We start from the raw sequence: 21,870 nt of genomic DNA on the forward strand, positions 1-21,870 counted from the left end.
TTGACTTTCACTATTTTTAAATAATTTTTTTCCCATTCACTTAATTTATAAATATAAATGTTATTTTCAGGACTTTGCCATGGATGGTTTGGTCAACATTGTTGGTGGCTGCTGTGGAACTACTCCAGCACACATCAGGTATTATATATAAACCGAAACCTAAACATTCTGCATTCAAATGGCCACTTCAGAGAGGAAAAGGACAGGAACTCTAACGCAACCTATTGGGGGTAGCAATGCTAAAAGTCAATATCGAACCTTTAACGAGCCATGCCATATGACATAGGGAGCAGTCAGATGGCCGTCTAAATCGGGCCGCAGTGCACGGATTGACCAGGGGCTCTCCTGACCCGAGCATGACAACTTCATATATTCCTGTGCAGCTGTCACGTTCAGATTGGTCTCACTTATACGGCTGTCTGATTGCGCCCTTAGGATAAGTAATGAAAATGCTATATACGCCAACTGGCCACACTTTACAATTCGAAACATTTTCCCTTAAAATCCTAGTTAGATGCCTCCCACCCAGTCAAATCAGACCTGCTTTGCACAAATGAGAGGCGAAAACCTCAAAACATGTGTCTGCAAATGGAGTGTCTGATTGGCTTTTATCCTAAGTCATGTTCTAAGGTTTGTTAAAGAGTCTATATTGACTTTGAGGATTCCTAACCCCAATAGGTGGCACCTGAATTTGTCCTCTTCCTCTCTCAAGAGACTATTTGCATATTTAAATTCCCAGAAGAGTAGTGCATGACCTGTAAGTTTCCTTATGCCTCTTCACAAGTAGAAACATTGCTACTTAAGTGCTGACAAAGGCAAAAACATGGTCAGACTTGATGTGTTCGTATATATAGATATATACGGTGCTTCTCACAAAATTAGAATATCAGCAAAATTAATTTTTCTTTCTTGCTTCATTGGGGGACACAGTTTACCATGGGGTGTATGCTGCTGTCGCTAGGAGGCTGACACTATGCAAATAAGAAAGTTTGCTCCTCCCCTACAGTATACACCCACTGACAGGCCCAAATTACTCCAGTTTTTGCTTAGTGTCTGAAGGAGGCGGACCTGGATCTAACACCAGATCCGCAGTTGTTTTTCCTTACAGTTTTTGTGTGTGTTTATTAATCATTTCACCTTTATTTTTCAGATACAGCTCGTCGGCTAACAGGGTGCAGAATTCTCACCCTGTTTTCCCACATTTAAGCGACTGAGAGAGCATTGTGGTGTCACCCACATCGCCCACTCTCGGACCCGCTGGCAGGACTTTGTCCCCTGTCCCCCTTTTAGGGTGTTTCAGGGTGACTCTCGGTGGCCAGTTCTTGCCTTATCCCCTCCTCACCCCTCTCCTCGGAGAGGGCTGAGAGGAAGACGGTGGTCACCGGTGGTGGCCTTCCCCCTTATTCCTAAGGGGTGACGCCGTCTTCTGCACCGTCCGGAGATTGTTCGGGAAGGAGGATCTTCATCCCAGGACCCTCTCCCGAGGGATCCTGACGCGATCCTCAGATGTGAAGAGAAGTGGAGCTGGACTCTCTTAGGCCGCTTTCACACTTCAGGCTTTCGGTATCCGGCATGGTGCGGCGAAAAACCGGACTGCCGGATCCGGCGCCTGTTGCGACCAGATCCGGCTTTTTCCCCGTGCTGTTTCATTGCTGCTGCATTGCGCCGGATGGCAATGCGGCGCGTCCGGTTTTTTCCGGATCCGGAGAAAATAGCCGGTCCGGCGTCTGGAAAAAACGTTGCATGCAACGTTTTTTCCCAACGCCGGACCGGTTTTTCGCACTGCGCATGCCCGGAAACCTTCTCTGCCAGGAATATATCCGGCAGAAAGAAGGATACGGTGTCTGCGTATGCGGCCGGATCTGGTAGTCCGGTTTTTTGCCGCCCCATGCCGGATACCGAAAGCCTGAAGTGTGAAAGCGGCCTTAGCAAGTAGTACAATTCCCCCCCGGTGACAGCGGCAGCAACAGCACTACTCACCGATTGCAGCTGGTAGGTCCCTGCTCTCTCCCTCGCCAGGGCTTCTGGTTTTCAAATTTCGAGTCCTTCTTTTGCTTCACTTGTGAGCGGTCTCCGCCGTTTTAAGGCTTCGTCTTGCCTCGGCTGTGTTGCGCCTAGGTCACGCCCCATGGCTCTTGGACACTCCCCCGCCTGGCGCCTTAGATCCCTGCTCTCATCTTCGGCGCGTTCCTTGTCCCGGTCACGCCCTTCTGCAGCCAATCACTGCGCTGCTTTCATTTCCAGCGCCGGGCACGCCCCCTGGCCTGCGTGTTTCTCCCAGCGCTGGCATTGGGCCCACTTTCAGGCTGTCACGCCCCCTCAAGGCAACTCTGCCTATCAGGACACAAGTTTCACCATTGGCGGCCGGGCACGCCCCCTTTACTGCGCGCCCGGGCCGACGGACGTATTACAGGGATTCCCTTACTACCCTGTCTGCCCTGCATGTTAACCCACCGCTTTCCTCAGCGCGTCTCGTGGCCACGGGGATCCACTCCCATCTTGGCAGCCGAAGCCCCTGCAGCGTCGTCAGTGATGCAGCGCCCACATCCCTGCGCCGTACATTGGCGGGGACAGCTACCTGCACTCTTCAGCTGTATACGCGCCGGGTATCAGGTAGGCTTTGCCTTCTCTCATTCTCTGGCTGCTTGCTTCTTATCAGCTCCCCTCAGCAATATCACCTCCCGGCATCCTGCTGCTCTGTCGCACAGGCTCTATCTGTGCCTAACCTCACAGGGGCCTCTGGTTACAATCCTATGGTGGTTCACTTCTCTTGTGCCCACTGTAAGAGAAGTAGGCTTCAGGCCATCCGTCGCTCTTCTGCCCATCATTCCAGTATGTCTGCCCCTCAGGAGAACTCTAATGCCTGGGATGAGAGCACACCCCCCCTCTGGAGTGGGCTGTTGCCTTGTCCCTGTCGGTCTCAGGTCTGACCTTTGCTATGTCTCAGTCGGTCTCAGACCTCACCAAAATATCACAGTCGCTGGTAACGTATGCCGCATCTCTCTGCTGCCACCAGTGCTCCGAACACCTCACATGGTGATTCGCACGCACCGGAACACGACCTTCACAGGGACCGATCAGGAGAAAGGTCTAGGAAGCGGACTCTGTCTAGCTCCTCTTCGGATTCGGCAGCACCAAGGGTGCTCCTCTCTGCCTGTTCCCCCTCCTTGGAGGCGGACGTTGGGTCAGATGTAGCCTCTCTGTCGGAGTCTGGCTCTGATGCATATTGGACCTCTGGAACGCAGGACATGGTAGATAGCCTCATTTCGGCTATCGTTCAAACCCTCGAAATAAAAGAGGAAAATGCTACTGCTCAGGACCAATCCTTTTCACAACAAGTTTGAGGTCAATAACTCTAGACACTGGGAACATCCCGGGAAGAAAATGGCTTGACATCCTTTACCCATTTAATTCAGATCTTGTCAGCAAATGGTCTGAATCTCCTAAGGTGGACCCGCCGGTCTCACGCTTAGCATCCCACACAGTCCTGTCCATTCCTGATGCAGTGTCTCTCAAGGATGCTACGGAAAGACAGATTGAGGCTCTTGCCAGATTAGCCTTTGAGGCATCAGGTGTTCCTTCTGCCCAGACTTTGCCTCCTTATGGGAGGCGAAAGCAATATCTGCCTCGGCCAAGATACTTCGTCGAGGCATTGTGGCGGCAGCTCCGGCAGAAGAGCTAGCAGATTTGGCAGACCAGATTGCCCATGTGGGTAAATACCGGTTGCATGCCTCCCTGGATGCTGCTGCTTGCTCAGCAAAAGCAAACAGCAACATTATTGCTATTCGCCGCATCCCTTGGTTGAAGGCGTGGTACGCAGATCCAGCTTCCAAAAAATCTCACTGGCCTTCCATTCCAAGGCTCCAGGCTCTTTGGAGCCAAGCTGGACCCAGATCATTTCGGATGCCACCGGGGGCAAAAGTACTTCTCTGTCTCAATCCAGGCCAACACGTCCCTCAACAAATGGGGCCCCCGGCCTTTTCGGCCCTTTCGACCTTTCTCTTCCTCAGGCGGATCCTCCCAACACGACCGTCCTTTCGCACAAGGGGTAAGAAGAAGACCCTCCTTCGAACCTGCCCCTCGATAGAGGTCTAGGAACCTCCCCTTTAAGCCCTCCGGCTCTCGGGGCCACAGATTTTCCTCAAGATGACGGGTCACCCCCTCTTGAGAATTTTTCCACTGTGGGAGGCTGGCTTCTTCTCTTTGAGGAAACTTGGTGGGCGGCGGTCGACGATGCCTGAATCAGGGAGATTGTCACATCAGGCTACAAGATAGAATTTCGCCCCAAAAGGACGTTTCTTCCTTTCTCGTCTGCTAAGACAGCCCTCTCATGCCCCTGGGTTTTCCCAGGCTGTCTCTTCCCTCCCTAAGCTCAGGAGTAATTGTACCCGTTCCTCACCACGAACGGTTTTCCGGGTTCTATTCAAACCTTTTCGTAGTCCCAAAAAAGGACGGTTCCCTTCGCCTGATCTTGGACCTCAAGCGGTTAAATCACCACCTTCGGGTTCGCCATTTTCGAATGGAGTCCTTGCACTCGGTGATTGCCTCCATGGAGCCGGGGGAATATCTTTGCTCTGTGGACATTCAGGACGCTTATTTGCACGTTCATATTTGTGTGCAGCATCGGAGGTTCCTCCGGTTTGCCATACATGAGTGCCATTGCCAAATCACGGCTCTGGCGTCCGCCCCCAGGGTCTTCACGAAGATCTTGGCGATGGTCATGGCCATTTTCCGTTCCAAGGGGATTCTGATAATCCCTTATCTCGACTATCTCCTAGTCAAGGGTCCATCTCCCCAAGACTGCGATCACAGCCTCCAGATCACTCTGGACACGCTGCGCCGTCTCGGCTGGATAATCAGCAAAGAGAAGTCGACCCTCATCCCAACTCAGCGTCTCGTTCCTGGGCATGGAAATCGACTCCATCCAAGCTCGAGTCTTCCTTCCAAAGGAGAAGTTTTTGTTCCTCCGGCAGGGGATCAAAGCTCTAAAGCGCCCGGTCCCTCTTCCCCTTCAGCTCTGCTTTAGAGTCCTGGGGAAGATGATTGCCTCCATGGAAGCAGGGCTGTATGCCCAGTTCCACTCCCGCCCTCTCCAGCTGGCCCTCCGGTCTGCTTGGCACAAGAAAACGATCTCCCTGGACCGCCCAGTGCTTCTGCCTCTCAAGGTGAGGCAATCCCTAACCTGGTGGACGCTTCCCACCTCGGTCCTACGCGGGAGATCCTTCCCATTCGATGGCAGGTCATCACCACTGATGCCAGTCTCCTGGGTTGGGGAGCGGTATTTCTCCATCTCACACCACAGGGCCACTGGGATGCACTGGGCCGCTGAGATAGCTCTTCTCCCAATCAATCTCTTGGAGATCAGGGCAATCTTTCTTTCCCTGTTCCGCTTGCAGTCCATCCTCGCGGGGGAACCGGTCCGCATTCAGTCGGACAACGCCACGGCCGTGGCGTACATAATCACTTAGGCCGGTTTCACATTTGCGCTTTATAGCGCAGCGACGGCCTACGCACGGTCGCCGCTAAGCCCCGCCCCCTCCCGGCTCCCTCCCGCCCCCTCCCGGCTCCCTGCCCGCCCCATCCGGTCATCGCCGCCTACTAGCGCACATGGACGCTTGCGATCTGCGCACCCTATCTTTAGCATAGGGTGCGCAGATCGTGCGCTGGCCATGCGCTAGCAGGATTTTGCCGTGCGCGCCGAAATGCAACATGCGTACCTTCAAAAGTGCGCAGCGCACGGCAAAATCCTGCTAGCGCACGATCTGTGCACCCTATGCTAAAGATAGGGTGCGCAGATCGCAAGCGTCCATGTGCGCTAGTAGGCGGCGATGATCGGATGGGGCGGGCAGGGAGCTGGGAGGGGGAGGGACTTAGCGGCGGCCGTGCGCAGGCCGTCGCTGCGCTATAAAGCGCAAATGTGAAACCGGCCTAATGCAGAACTCGCAGCAGCAGATCATGCTGGAGGTGGCAAAGATTCTGCGTTGGGCGGAAAGCCATTTTCTCGCCATATCAGCCGTCCACATTCCAGGGGTGGACAATGAGGAGGCCGATTTCCTGAGCCGTCAGGAGCTCGTGTTAGGTGAGTGGTCTCTCAACCCCGCCGTCTTCCACCAAATTTGTTTGAGGTGGGACGTTCCGGATGTCGACCTCATGGCGTTTCGAACAAACCACAAGGTTCCCTGGTACGTAGCCAGGTCTCGGGATCTGATGGCCGTCGGTTGCGACGCACATGTGATCCAGTGGTCCCAGTTTTGCATGCCTTATCTGTTCCCACCTCTTCCCCTGATCCCAAGAATCGTAAAAAGAATAAAAGCAGAAGGGGGTCCCCGTTCTGTTAGTAGCTCCAGATTGGCCACGGAGGGCCTGGTATGTGGAGGTAGTGATCATGCTCTCGGACGTCCCCTGGAGGCTTCCAGACCGTCCAGACCTTCTATCACAGGGGCCTCTCTTCCACCCGATTTCTCGGTCTCTGAATTTAATGGCATGGCCCTTGAGGCGCTGTCCTGAGGGACGCAGGTTTTTTTCTCACAAAGTCATCCAGACCATGATTAAGGCAAGGAAGCCAGAGTCATCACGCATCTATCACAGATGTTGGAAACTGTTCCTTCGGTGGTGTGAGGTCAACAGTTTGTTTCCTGTGACCTTTTGTCTTCCCTCCGTTCTGGGTTTTTCTGCAGACGGGTCTCGATTCAGTACCTTAAAGGGTCAGGTGTCCGCTCTGGCTATCCTCTTTCAAAGGGATCTGGCTTCTCTTCCCCAGGTGAAGACCTTTCTTCAGGGCGTCGCTCACATAGCGCCTGTTTACCAGTCTCCGATCTACCATGGAATCTGATTCTTGTTTTAGGCGCCCAGCGGGCGCCTTTCGAGCTGATTCAGGATATTTCCTTTTCCATCCTCTTTCAGCAGGGTCTCAGAGTTGGCAGCATTATCCTGCCATTCTCCTTTCCTAGTTTTGCACCTGGATAAGGTGGTCCTCAGACCAGTTCCTGCCTTTCTGCCAAACGTAGTCTCTGCCTTTCACATCAATGAGGACATCGTCCTCCCCTCTCTGTGTCTCTCTCCAGCTCATCCCTTGGTGAGATCCCTTCACAAGTTTGACTTGGTCAGGGCAATTCGAATCTACCTTGCTAGGACTTCTCCCTTCCGTCAGTCCGATTCCCTGTTTGTCGTGTTTGAGGGTCGTCGGAAAGGGTTTCCAGCCTCCAAAACCACCATCGCTCGATGTATTCGTTCATCGGTTCTGGAGGCATACCGCGTCCAGGACAAACGGCCTCCTCCGGGAGTGAGGGCTCTCTTTACCCGATCCGTAGGAGCTTCCTGGGCCGTTCGTCACCAAGCTTCGGCCTTGCAAGTTTGCAAGGCTGCTACCTGGTAGTCACTCCATACCTTCATGAGATTTTACAAGGTTGATGCTCACGCCTCTGCTGATACAGGCTTGGGTAGGAAGATACTGCAGGCGGCGGTCTCCCACCAGCCGACCTAAGTACCCTTCTCTCAGCATTTCTTTCCCACCCTTGGGACTGCTTTTGGACGTCCCATGGTAACCTGTGTCCCCCAATGAAGCGAGAAAGAAAGGGGGATTTTTGGTACTTACTGTAAAATCTTTCTTGGAGCCTTCATTGGGGGACACAGCACCCTCGCTTAATGTTGTACCATGTTGGCCAATGGGCCATTGTTTTGGTACATAGGTTGAGTTCTTACGGTTGAGTTCTTATAGTAGCTCCTCATACTGCTTTTGCACCAACTAAGGTAATTTGGGCCTGTCGGTGGGTGTATACTGCTGGGGAGGAGCTAACTTTTTCTTATTTGCATAGTGTCAGTGTCCTAGCGACAGCAGCATACACCCCATGGTAACCTGTGTCCCCCAATGAAGGCTCCAAGAAAGAGATTTTACGGTAAGTACCAAAAATCTCCCCCTAATTCAGTTCTTCAATACAAAAATTGAAACTCGTACATTATATAGAGTCATTACAGAGAGATTTGTTTCAAGTGTTTATTTCTGTTAATGATGGTTTACAGCTAATAAAAACCCAAAAGTCATTATCACAGTAGATTTAAGATAGTTTATAACACCAGCTTGAAAAATGATTTTAAAATCCAAAATGTTGGCCTACTGAAATGTATGTTCAGTAAATGCACTCTGTTTTATGTCCTCAACTGGACTTTGAGAAATTAGTAACTGTGTCTACTCTCTGGGGAAAGTGTGATATTGTAACCCCATCTGGGCACAGTTCATACTGAGCAGAAGAGACTATTGGCGAGTGCTTGTGCATATATATATTTTGAGACTGATCAGGTAACACTATAGATCAGGGGTTCTCAACCGGTTGCTCGTGAGCCACATGTAGGGTTCACGACTGCCTGCTCAGGTGGGTGCCACTCTCAGCTATAGAAAATACGTCAGAGACATTATTGCTTATGAGAACTTGGGCATTATTACTTAGGTCATAGTGACTAGTGATGAGCGAGTATACTCGTTGTTCGGGTTTTCCCGAGCATGCTCAGGTGTACTCTGAGTATTTTGGCATGCACGGAGATTTCGTTTTTGTCGACACATCTGCATGATTTGCGGCTGCTAGACAGCCTGAATACATGTGTGGAATGCCTGTTTGTTAGGGAATCCCCACATGTATTCAGCCTGTCCAGCAGCCGCAAACCATGCAGCTGTTTCGACAAAAACGAAATCTCCGAGCACGCCAAAATACTCAGAGAACACCTGAGCATGCTCGGGAAAACCCGAACAACGAGTATACTCACTCATCACTAGTCATGACTACTTGTTTAAGTTTTTCTTATTGGATTATTTTGGGATAATGAGCACTCAGGGCATTACTAATTTAAAAGAAGCAACTTGTAGCATTATTACTTTTTAAGGGGGCTATTCGGAGTATTGCTATTTTAGAAGGTGGAACTTGGGTGACTATCATTTTATGAGGTGACCCTTGGGGCATTATTGTGTTATAATGTGGCACTCTGGTATAAGTACTTTATAATACGGTACTCGGGGCCTTATTACTTTGAGGGGGTATTTTCAGAAATATTACTTTGCAAGGGGTTACTTGGGGAATTATAATCTTAAAGAGGCACACAGTGGTTTCTACAACGTCTACCCATAAAATGTGGCTTGTAACCATCTTTCAGAGCTGAACATCACTACCAAGGTAAGAAATGTTCTGGACCCCTGCTGTAGATAATCTATTTTTACTTTGAAACCTTTCTTTATTATAGTAATAATGTGCATTTTGTATTCCTGCTTCATCAGGGAAATTGCAGAAGCAGTGAAACATTGCAAACCGCGAGTTCCTCCTTCCGTTGTGTTTGATGGCTACATGCTGCTTTCTGGTATGTACACAATATACTCACTATTCACAGAACCTGTCTTCTGACATGACGTTTCTATTTACTATGTAGGGAAACATTAACTGTGGGACTTGAATTGTCTTCAGTGGTTGCTGAGTTAGCAGAGCACATAGTTGTAGATCTATCTTGCTCACTTATTTTTTTTATGTTCGTAGTTCTAGAAATAAAAAGCTGCATGGTTAGAAGGCCATTCACATCATTCACATAATCAGATTTACTCTGTCGCCTCATTGGGGGACACAGAACCATGGGTGTTATGCTGCTGTCCACTAGGAGGCGACACTATGCATAATCTGAAAAAGATTAACTTTGGCTCCTCCTCTGCAGCATACACCCCTGGACGGCGTCAGCCTTCTCCAGTTTTTGCTTAGTGTCGCAAGGAGGCACACCTTTTTTTCTTCCGTTTTTTTCCTTTTTTCGTCCGGAAATACAGATGAAGAAAAGTGGGTCTCCATCGAGACTCCCGGTATGGCTCCTTCCTTGGCCCCCTTTTTAGGGGTGCCCAGTTGAAGTGGAGACGGCTATTCCCCATGTCGCTCCTTCCCCAGTCCCTTGGGTACTGGTGCGAAGTTGAGACACCCCTCCTTCCCCAACCCCTTTGGGGTCTGGGTTGAGGTTGAGGTGAGGATGAAGAACCCCTGACGGTGACAGACGCACCCTCCCTAATCCCCCACAGGGGGCATTAGGTTGAGACGCCTCAGGTAGGGTTGGAGAATAGGCACCATTCCGCTGCTTCCAGGGACCCCAGACCAGCTGAGGGATCCTGTTGGGGCCGGGGGAGGGTGCGGACTGGCATGGCACAGCAGAGACAGGGCTTTTCTGCGTCTCTGTCTCTGCAGCAGCAGCGGCTCCATAGCGCTCCAGGGGCCCCCCATACAAGAGCCGCTTCCCCTGCTACCCCCACCGCTATCCAGTCGACCATTCTGGGGGGGTCTGGTACAAATCCGCCCCCCCCCCCGGACTACTGCGCCACCCTGGAGCCCTCCTGGGCATCAGGCCTCTAATTTAGACCGTGGCTTCGGCCTAGCCGAAGCCGCCGCCTTTTCCTCGCCCCCCGGATGACTAAAATGACACGCTGGAGTGTCATAGAAGGGGCGGATTGAGGCAGAAAGGGCGCGTTTTTACGAGCCCAGCGCGCCCTTTTCAGCTCTCCGCCCCCTCCTCCCTCTCCTCAGCGTCCCGGTGGCCATCTTTTTTTTGGATGAGATCTAGGAGAGGAGCATCACAGCAGTCTCCGGGGGGCACAGAACTGGGATCTGTCGGCGCTGGACCTAGGGGCACACCGGTGGGGTAAGCTCACAGCTGGGTTCTCATTACTCAGCTGTGAATCCATACTTCCTATAAGGCTCTCTGTGGGTTCCCTCTGCGTAGCCACCCCTGTACGATCCCTGATAGCCAGCCTCTGTGCACTATGCCGGGCTCAAGGAAGAGAACCAGGCAGGAATGTTTCTATGCATTCTGCACAGCCTGCAAAGCCACGCTACCTAGTCGCAGCACGTATCCGCACTGCCGGGACTGCATCCAGAACTCTGGGTCAGAACCCCAGGGAGTCCCTACTGACGCTTCAGTGTCAGAGGCCACGCCGGAATGGGCAACTCAGTTGTCTCAGTCTATGACACAGTCCATAGACAACCTAACTGCCACATTGCTGCAAGCTCTGCAGAGTCGGGCCCCGGCTATGGACGTTACACAGCAAACGGACAGCTTGTCTCAGGAACATGCTGCTTCCGACTCTCAGTCGTAAGCGGACCCACAGGTCTCGATCACCTGAGTCGCCCTATAGCACAAGGTCGTCCTCCCCCAGGGAGAGACACCGTCATTCCAGGTCTCCTAGGCAGTCCCCTCCCACAGACAGACAGTGCAATTTACCACAGGGTTCCCCCACCACGGAAGGCCCCCGCCCCAGGTCGCCCTCCAGGGATCACCTTAGCAAGGCAGATTCGGAGGGCATCTGTGACTCCGACTCAGATAACGAAACGGAGAGGTCCGTGGTACTTTCTCCCCCTAGCAATACGGCGCTAGTTGAGGACATAATCTCGGCCATTCATCGGGTGCTAAAAATTCCAGAGTCGGCCACGGAAGTCCCAGAACATAGGATTTGCTTCGAAAGTGTTCAGAAACCACCTAAGGTCTTCCCTAATCACCATGAGTTTGAGAAAATTCTTACCAAACAGTTTGCGCAGCCTGAGAAAAAATTTGCTAATCGCAAATATTTGGAAGCGAAGTACCCCTTCCCACAGAAAGGCACCAAACAATGGACAGATCCACCCGAAGTGGACCCCCCGGTTTCTAGGCTAGCAGCGCAGACTTTACTCTCTCTGCCAGATAGCTCAACCCTCAGGGACGCAGCAGACCGGCAAGTAGAACGCATGGCTCGTTCTATTTTCGAAGCGGCAGGCACCTCTCTGGGCCCTGCGTTTGCTTCAGTTTGGGCGGCCAAGGCCATCCTGGCTTGGGCCAAAAAACTACAGGAGGGTCTTCAAGCTTCAAATCCTGAGCTCTCGGACCATGCGGTCCAGATAGCAGTTGTAGCAGACTACATGCTTCATGCAGCCCTGGATTCCGCAAGAGGTGTAGCGGGAATAGCATCAAACGCCATCACGATCCGACGCATCCTCTGGCTGCGAGAATGGAAAGCGGATGCGGCCTCAAAGAAGTCCCTCACGCGACTTCCGTATTTTACTGGAAGATTTTTCGGCGAAAAGTTGGACACCATGATAGCCAATGCCACTGGGGGTAAGAGTACCTCTCTCCCTCAATAAAACCCGAAACGCACGTTTAAACGAAGAAACCAGACGCGATTCCGATCCTTTCGAAATTCCTCGGGCTGGTCCGTCTCGCGCCCAGCGCAAAACCGTAACCGCTCTCCACGCAGGGACAACCCACGGACGCAGCAGCGACCGGACAGGTCTTGGCAGTCGAAAGCAGGCCAAGCGAAACCCAAGGGAGGAAAACCTCAGAACTTCGCTTCATCATGACTCACGAACTCCGGAAGACACTCCACCAGTAGGCGGCCGACTTTTACTCTTCCAGCAGGTCTGGCTGCCTATTACAGAAGACAGGTGGGTCAGGGAAATAGTGTCTTCCGGATACAAGATAGAGTTCACTTCTGCTCCACCGAACCGGTTCTTCCTTTCTATTCCTCCAACACCACCAGACAAGTCTCGTGCTTTCCACCAAGCGGTCTCCTCTCTCCTTCAAGCAGGAGTTGTGGTGCCGGTTCCCGCGAACAAGAGATTCCGAGGGTTCTACTCAAATCTGTTCGTAGTCCCCAAGAAAGGAGGCAGCGTCCGACCCATACTGGACCTAAAACAGCTCAACAATTACGTACGGGTCCATCATTTCCGCATGGAGTCCCTCCGGTCCATCATTGCATCCATGGAGCAGGGAGAATACCTCGCCTCCATAGACATACAGGACGCGTATCTGCACATACCAATTGCTCCCGCCCACCAAAGGTTTCTCAGGTTCGTGGTCAACCAAAACCACTATCAGTTTGTCGCCCTTCCGTTCGGACTCGCCACGGCTCCAAGAACGTTCACCAAAGTCATGGCGGCCACCATGGACGTTCTGCACTCAAGAGGCATTCTAGTCGTCCCGTACCTGGACGACCTCATCAAGTCTCCCACTTTCAAAGACTGCGAGGTCAGTGTCTCAATCACACTAGACACTCTGAGTCGCCTGGGATGGCTAGTCAACCTACAGAAATCGTCGACTATCCCAAGTCGGTCTCGTAACGTTCCTGGGAATGGTATTCGACACCTCCAGGGGCCTGGTACTCCTTCCCAAGGACAAGTCACTGGCCATCCGTCTGAGAGTTCGTACACTCCTTCGCAGTCCTCCTCGATCTCTCCGGTTTGCCATGGGAGTCCTCGGCCGGATGGCAGCAGCAATAGAGGCAGTGCCATTTGCCCAGTTTCACCTCAGGGTCCTTCAACTAGCCATACTCAGATCTTGGGACAGGAACCCCTTCTCCCTCGACAGGGAGTTCAGGTTGATGTCATCAACCAGGAGGTCCCTGCATTGGTGGCTCAGACCAACCTCGCTTACACGAAGGAAGCCCTTTCTTTCAGGACAATGGAAGATCCTGACTACCGATGCAAGCCTGACAGGCTGGGGGGGCGGTGCACTTACATCACAGGGCACAGGGCAAGTGGTCACCGAGGGAAGCGACATTGCCCATCAATGTTCTGGAAATCAGGGCCATCCTCTTGGCACTGAGAGCCTTTCTCCTTCGTCTCATTGGGGGACACAGAGACTGTGGGTGTGTGCTACTGCCGTCTGGAGGCTGACACTAGGCATACAAAAAACAAGTTAGCTCCTCCTCCACCGCATACACCCTCGCCCCTATAGCGGGCGGAAACCAGTTTTTTGCTTAGTGTCTTTGGGAGGCACACGCAGTCTGGTTTCTCCAGACTAGGTTTCTTTTTTCGGTTCTCACTATGAAAAGGAGATAGGGGCGACGGACCCTATAGAAAGGGTCCGATCTCCCCAAACCATCAACGGGCGAGCACGCATTGAGCATCGCTCCGCGTATCCTTTCCCGCACCGAGGGACACCTCTGGGACTTTTCCCCAGACATCTATTTTTCGTGTTTGTTATTTTTTGAAGACGAGAAGGGGCAACGCATCCTATAGAAAGGATCCGATTTCCCCAAACCAGCAATGGGCGACTACGTGCGAGAGTCCCTCCACGTCTCCTCTCCCGCGACGTGGGACACTATGCCAGACTTAGCCCTGTCCACCCCTAGGTATGGAAACCATGGGCTTGCACACGGGCACAAGACTAGTCTGTGCGCCCCCACTGCTCCACCAACGCTTGACGGCGGTGCTGCACGGCGGCGGACGGTCCCTCTCCTCGCCCTACAGGGCAGACGGAGTTAGGGCGCCTGCACCGTCCAAGAAGGAGACTAGCAGGTGCGGAGGGCCCTGGGCGCAGAGGCCAGCAGAGGCCAGCAGAGGTCACCCCCCCCCAAACCCCCCCCCCCCCAAACCCCCAATACCTGGGGCAGAGCGGGCAGTGGCTGCACAGGAGGTGGAGGAGAGGACGTCGCTGGGGCCCGGCATTTGGACCCCAGGTGGGTAGCGCAATTAATTTAGCCCACGGCTTCGGCCTAGGCCGCGGGCGGAAGTGGGCGGCAGCGCTCCGGCCGCGTCTTAGGCGGCGTCGCTTCGGCGCCCCCCATCCCCGGTATCGGCGTAGGATCCGGGGCGGGGGGTATCGGAATTTAGGCCGCGGCTCCGGCCTGGTCAGCAGGCGGAAGTCCCGCCCTCAGCGCGGCGTCCGTCGGCGTCACTTCCGGCGCCGCCCCCCTTCTGGCAGGGCGGGCGCCGGATAAAATGGAGTCCCCGACGGCAGTCCGGGGTAGGCCACAGGAGCTTACCGCACAAAGCGCGGCAGTCCCCGGAGACCGCCACCAACGCAGCTGGAGGGGCCTCCCACGGCAGGAGCCAGGAAAGGACTTTATATATATATATATATATATATATATATATATATATATATATATATATATATATATATATATATATATATATATATATATATATATATATATATATATATAGGAGAATCTATTTATCCATTTATTTATTTATTTTTTTTCTGGCCTTTTCCAGCAGTATGTCTGGAAAAGGTAAAGCGCACACATCCTTCTATGCCGCATGCGTTTCCTGTGGGGTTAGATTCCCACGAGCGCAGACCAGTAAATTATGTGAAACCTGTGACACCGAACGCGCCCAGGAGCCCTCCCCCGCAGCAGAGCCCAGGGGTCCGGAACCCCCAGAGTGGGCGGTATCCCTCTCTCGGTCTATGGTATCATTAACAAAGGCAATTGAGACCCTTCAGGCCCCGGATAGGGGTAGAGATGACGGCTCGCCTGGTTGGGAGGGTTCTGCCTCCTCACATGAGCCGCCGGCCTGCAGGGGCCGCACTCTCTCTAGGCAGGCACATAGGAAGAGAACCCATACTGTGTCGCCAGGCCCCTCCGGTGCTTCAGCATCTGCAAGTGTGGCATCACGCTCGCCGTCACCCCTTTCAGGGAGCGAGCAGAGCTCAGTAGAGGATGTGGAAGAATCCTTGGACCTGGACACCCCAGGGTGCCGGGAGACGGTGGACAGTCTCATTGAGGCTGTCAACCAGACTCTGGGTATTGATGATGAGGTCACCCTAACCGCAGGGCATAAGGTGTCTTTTAAAAAGGCCCGGAAGCCGCGGAGAGTGTTCAGCACTCATCCTGAGTTCGAGGATATAGTGCAGCGGCACCGGGAACGGCCAGACAAGCGTTTTTCGGGACAGAAGACGCTAGGATCAAGATATCCATTTGCGCCAGAGCTCTGTAAAAAATGGGCAGAGTCTCCGGCGGTGGATCCCCCGGTATCCCGCCTGGCCTCAAGATCCCTGTTATCAGTGCCTAGTGGTTCGGCCATCAAGGACCCCACGGATCGGCTCATAGAGGGATTAGCGCGCTCGGTGTACGAAGCATCAGGGTCAGCACTCTTCCTTTCCTTTGCGGCAACATGGGTAGCCAAAGCCATGATGTCCTGGTCGGACTCTTTAAATGAGATCCTGCAGGATAGGGAGTTGCCAGCAGAGGTGGCCGAGATAACAAGTCAGATCGCAATGGCGGGTGACTATCTAATTAATGCATCCTTGGATGCAGCTAATAGCGCAGCACTTGCAGCAGCAAACGCAATCGCCATTAGGAGAGCCTTGTGGTTAAGGCTGTGGCGGGCTGATTCGGTGTCTAAAAAATCCTTGACTTCCCTGCCCTTTCAGGGTAACCGACTATTTGGGGAAGAATTGGATAGACTCATTTCGGACGCAACAGGAGGTAAAAGTAGTTTTCTCCCACAACAGAAAACAAGGACGCCATTTCGTCAGCCTCAGGCGCGTTTTCGGGCATTTCGCGCCCCCGCGTGGACGGCAACGGCCAGTACCCCCACTCCTGCGCGCTATAACCATGACAAAGAGCGTCAGGTCACCTACAGGACCAACCCGCTGGGTAGGATGCGAGGGCGTCCGCCCAGATCAAGGGGGGCCAGGTCCCAGAGGCCCTCTACAAAATGACTCGAGAAGTGCGGTACCCGAGGACAGCAGGATTGGCGGTCGTCTGCGCCGGTTCTGTCACATATGGGCTGCGGTGGCACGCGACGCATGGGTGACGGAGCTGATATCTTCCGGGTACAAGATAGAGTTTATAAAGCGTCCGCCAACACGATTTTTTCCCTCCCGGCTTCCCAAGTCAAGGTCTCGGGCAGAGGCATTACGGGGGGGCCATCGAAGTGCTGCAGCACAAAGGGGTCATCGTTCCGGTGCCAAGGAGCGAAAGAACCCAAGGGTTTTATTCCAACCTGTTCGCAGTGCCCAAAAAGGATGGAGCGGTAAGGCCGGTTCTCGACCTAAAGCTACTAAACAGGTTCATCAGGGTCAGGCATTTTCGCATGGAGTCCCTCCGGTCGGTTATATCCTCCATGGAGAAGGGAGAATACCTGGCCTCAATCGATGTTCAGGATGCTTATTTACACATCCCTATTTTTCCCCCGCATCAGAGATTCCTACGGTTTGCGGTCGAGAGACGGCACTTCCAGTTTGTGGCGCTGCCTTTCGGTTTGGCCACGGTCCCCAGAATATTCACGAAGGTGATGGCGGTCGCCATGGCCACTCTTCATTCCCGGGGCATTGTGGTGTTGCCATACCTGGACGACCTTCTGGTAAAGGGCCCGTCCCGTCCAGCGTGCGAGGAGAGTGTCACCATCACACTAGATACCTTGTCTCGTCTAGGATGGATGATCAACAGGAAGAAATCATTCCTCACGCCGGCCCAGAGGATTGTTTTCCTAGGGATGATATTCGATACCTCCCAGGGATTGGTAATTCTCCCTCAGGACAAGGCTCGGGCACTCCGACAGGGAGCTCGAAGACTTCAACAGCCAGGCCTCCATACTATCCGATTCGGGATGGGTGTCCTGGGCAGGATGGTGGCAGCGATGGAAGCAATCCCGTTTGCTCAGTTTCATCTCCGCCCCCTGCAGCATGCCCTGTTAGCGGCTTGGGACAGGAGCCCGATCTCACTCGATCACCCGTGCAGGTTGTCCTCTCAGGTCCGACAGACTCTTCAATGGTGGACACGCGATCGGTCGCTTCTGCAGGGAAAGCCCTTTCCTCCGGATCATTGGTTAGTGATCACGACCGATGCGAGTCTCTCCGGTTGGGGGGCAATCTTCCGCCACCACACGGCACAGGGGCAGTGGTCGCCTCAGGAAGCTCGTCTCCCTATCAATCTGTTGGAGATTCGAGCAATACGGTTGGCCTTGCAGCAGTTCCAACACGTGCTAGCAGGATACCCGATTCGGATTCAGTCGGACAACGCCACAGCAGTGGCGTACGTGAATCACCAGGGGGGCACACGCAGCAGGGCAGCCATGCGCGAGGTGGGACATGTGCTCCGCTGGGCCGAGAGGAGCCACTCGATGATCTCAGCGGTTTACATTCCAGGCGTCGAGAATTGGGCAGCGGATTTCCTAAGCCGCCAGGACATCACGGCCGGGGAGTGGTCACTACATCCCGAGGTGTTCCAGCAGATTTGCCAGCGCTGGGGAACACCAGACGTGGACTTGATGGCCTCCAGGAAGAACGCCAAAGTGGGCGTGTTTGTCGCCCGGTCTCAGGATCCGCAAGCAGTCGCAGCGGACGCATTGGTGATACCCTGGAACCAATTTCGGCTCCCATACTTGTTCCCGCCGCTGCCACTTCTCCCCAGGGTTATCAGGAAGATCAAGACAGAGGGGGTTCCGGCAATTCTGCTGGCCCCGGATTGGCCCCGACGGGCATGGTACGCGGATCTGGTACAGCTCATCGCAGACGTACCATGGCGGCTACCGGAACGACCAGATTTACTGTCCCAGGGACCGATCTGCCACCCGAACTTAGGGGCCCTGCGTTTGACGGCGTGGCCATTGAATCTTGGGTGCTGACCCAGGCGGGGTTTGGGCGCGAGGTAGTCACGACAATGGTAAGGGCCTGAAAGCCAGCCTCGGCAAGGATCTATTATAGCACTTGGAAGGTTTTCTTCCAGTGGTGTCGGGAACACGGGGTTCCGCCATTGTCCTTCTCTGTGCCCAACATACTGGCTTTCCTTCAGTCTGGCCTAGACACAGGTTTGGCGCCAAGTTCCCTTAGAAGACAGATATCGGCCCTGTCGGTCCTGTTTCAGCGAAAGATCGCTACCAATTTGCAGGTCAAAACGTTCCTGCAGGGGGTCGTTCATTTAGTACCTCCCTTCAGAGCACCATTGGAGGCCTGGGATCTTAATCTGGTCCTGTCTGTACTACAGGAGGCTCCGTTTGAGCCACTACAGGATGTTTCATTGGCATATCTATCCAGAAAGGTTGTGTTCCTGGTAGCCATAACATCCATTAGGCGAGTATCGGAGTTGGGGGCGTTATCTTGTAGAGCCCCTTTCCTGACCTTTTTTAAGGACAAGGTAGTCCTTAGGCCTCCGCCACCTTTTTTACCAAAGGTGGTGTCCTCGTTCCATATTAATGAGGACATTGTGCTGCCTTCTTTCTGTCCAGCGCCAGTTCACAGGGTGGAAAAGGCGCTCCACACATTGGATCTGGTAAGAGCTCTCAGGAGATACGTGTCGAGGACAGCACCTTTCCGCCAGACGGATTCGTTGTTTGTGATCCCCGAAGGGCGCAGGAAGGGCCTCACAGCCTCACGGTCAACCATAGCCAGATGGATTCGCCTAACCATTCAGGAGGCTTACCGTATTAGAGGCACGCCAGTTCCAGCTGGAGTAAGGGCGCACTCTACTCGGGCAGTGGGCGCCTCGTGGGCGCTTCGGCACCAGGCTTCGGCAGAACAGGTATGCAAGGCAGCAACCTGGGCCAGCCTGCACACTTTTTGTAAACATTACAGTGTGCATACTCAGGCTTCGTCAGATGCCAGCCTGGGCAGAAGAATTCTCCAAGCAGCAGTGGCACACCTTTAAACAGGAAAGCATGCGGCTTGGATCGGTGAGTGTTATCCCACCCAGGGACTGCTTTAGGACGTCCCACAGTCTCTGTGTCCCCCAATGAGACGAAGGAGAAACATGGATTTTTGTGAGTACTCACCGTAAAATCCTTTTCTCCGAGACGCTCATTGGGGGACACAGCACCAACCCTGATAGCCGGTTGGCTCATACTTATTATTTAACATATTTTCTTATTTAAGACAGGGTGATCCATTTTTTCAGACATATGATTTATTGCATTAAGGCTAATTTTTGTATGTCCTCCTACTGGTTTTGCACTAAACTGGTTTCCGCCCGCTATAGGGGCGAGGGTGTATGCAGTGGAGGAAGAGCTAACTTGTTTTTTGTATGCCTAGTGTCAGCCTCCAGACGGCAGTAGCACACACCCACAGTCTCTGTGTCCCCCAATGAGCGTCTCGGAGAAAAGGATTTTACGGTGAGTACTCACAAAAATCCATGTTTCATCACTTGCTTGCAGCCTCGCACATACGGATACAGTCGGACAATGCCACGGCTGTGGCATACGTGAATCACCAAGGCGGGACCCGCAGCGCCCAGGCGATGAGAGAAGTGGCACATATCCTCCGCTGGGCGGAAGACACGAGGTCAGTACTTTCTGCGGTCCACATTCCGGGTGTAGAAAACTGGGAAGCCGACTTCCTCAGCAGGCAAGGAATGGACTCGGGAGAGTGGTCTCTCCATCCCGAGATTTTTTACCAGATCTGTCAAGGCTGGGGAACCCCGGAGGTGGACCTAATGGCATCCCATCTCAATACCAAGGTCCCCAATTTCATGGCCAGGACACACGACCCGCGGTCGCTCGGAGCGGATGCCCTGGTCCAGGACTGGTCCCAGTTCTGACTCCTGTACATTTTTCCACCCCTCCCCCTAATCTCCAGGGTCGTGAGGAAGAAGCAAGAGGGAGTTCCGACCATCCTCATTGCGCCAGACTGGCCCAGACGTACATGGTACGCCGACATCGTCCAACTTACGGCAGACGCCCCCTGGCGTCTACCCGACCGTCACGACCTTCTGTCTCAAGATCCATTCTTCCACCAGAATTCAGGGGCTCTCAATTTGACGGCATGGCCCTTGAAACCTGGATTCTAACCCAGGCAGGTTTTTCACTGGCAGTCATTGCAACTATGATCAGGGCAAGGAAGCCTGCCTCCGCCAAGCTCTATTATCGTACCTGGAGAGCTTTCTTTTCTTGGTGCGAATCTCATGGAGAAGTCCCACTCCCTTATTCCCTCCCGAAGGTACTAGGTTTTCTTCAATCGGGCCTAGACGCCAAGTTATCCTTAAGCTCGCTTAAGAGTCAGGTGTCGGCGCTTTCAGTCCTTTTTCAAAAGCGCATTGCTATTAAACCGCAAGTAAGGACTTTCATCCAGGGAGTTTCCCGATTGGTTCCTCCCTACAAACGTCCGCTGGATACGTGGGACCTCAATCTGGTCCTGACAGCATTGCAAGCTCCACCCTTCAAACCTCTTAGAGGAGTTCCACTCTCCATTCTGTCTCAGAAAGTGGTTTTTCTAGTGGCGATCACCTCGTTACGCAGAGTGTCGGAATTTCCTGCAGACGGCCTTTCCTAGCCTTTCACCAGGACAAGGTGGTTCTCCGCACAGTACCATCCTTCCTTCCGAAGGTTGTGTCCACCTTTCACCTCAATGAGGAGATTTCACTGCCATCCCTTTGCCCGGTTCCGGTTCATAGAGTGGAGAAGGCTCTGCATACGCTTGACCTCGTCAGAGCATTGCGGATTTACGTGTCCAGGACTGCACCTTTCCGGAAGTCTGATTCCCTCTTCATTCTTCCGGAAGATAGTCGCAAGGGACTGCCGGCTTCCAAGGCTACCCTTGCCAGGTGGATCAAGTCCACCATACATGAGGCCTACCGACTTAACAGTTCCCCTCTTCCGGCCGGTATCACGGCACACTCTACACGGGCAGTAGGGGCCTCCTGGGCCATTCGGCATCAGGCTTCGGCACAACAAGTGTGTAAGGCGGCCACTTGGACTAGCCTACACACATTTACGAAACACTACAGTGTTCATACCCAGTCCTCAGCGGATGCGAGCCTGGGTAGACTGGTTCTGCAGGCGGCAGTGCCCCAAATTTAGGGACCTGCTAGCACAATATTCGTCCATTGCTTCCCACCCAGGGACTGCTTTGGGACGTCCCATGGTTCTGTGTCCCCCAATGAGGCGACAGAGTAAAGGAGATTTTTGTGTACTCACCGTAAAATCTCTTTCTCTTAGCCTCTAATTGGGGGACACAGCTCCCACCCTGTTGCCCTTATGGGCCGTTGTTTACGGTTGAGTTCTCATTGTTCTTTGAGCTCGTACATAGTAGCCTTCTTACAGGCATGGTTATGTTATTTGGTTACGTTCCTCCTAATGCTTTGGCACAAAACTGGAGAAGGCTGACGCCGTCCAGGGGTGTATGCTGCAGAGGAGGAGCCAAAGTTAATCTTTTTCAGATTATGCATAGTGT

General features: G+C 53.2%; 1 protein-coding gene across 1 annotated transcript in view; it reads left to right on the top strand.

Moving 5' to 3' along the window:
* MTR (5-methyltetrahydrofolate-homocysteine methyltransferase) overlaps window positions 1-21,870 on the top strand; it is a 109,127-nt gene that overhangs the window by 40,489 nt on the left and 46,768 nt on the right. Inside the window, exons 11-12 of the mRNA XM_073557510.1 lie at window positions 71-138; window positions 9,263-9,342. Coding sequence (XP_073413611.1) covers window positions 71-138; window positions 9,263-9,342 — 148 coding nt within the window. The remainder of the gene's footprint in view (window positions 1-70; window positions 139-9,262; window positions 9,343-21,870) is intronic.

The sequence above is a fragment of the Dendrobates tinctorius genome, unplaced genomic scaffold (genome assembly GCF_039654945.1).
Source record: "Dendrobates tinctorius isolate UK_male_01 unplaced genomic scaffold, ASM3965494v1 ptg000250l, whole genome shotgun sequence".
Classification (NCBI taxonomy): Eukaryota; Metazoa; Chordata; class Amphibia; order Anura; family Dendrobatidae; genus Dendrobates; species Dendrobates tinctorius.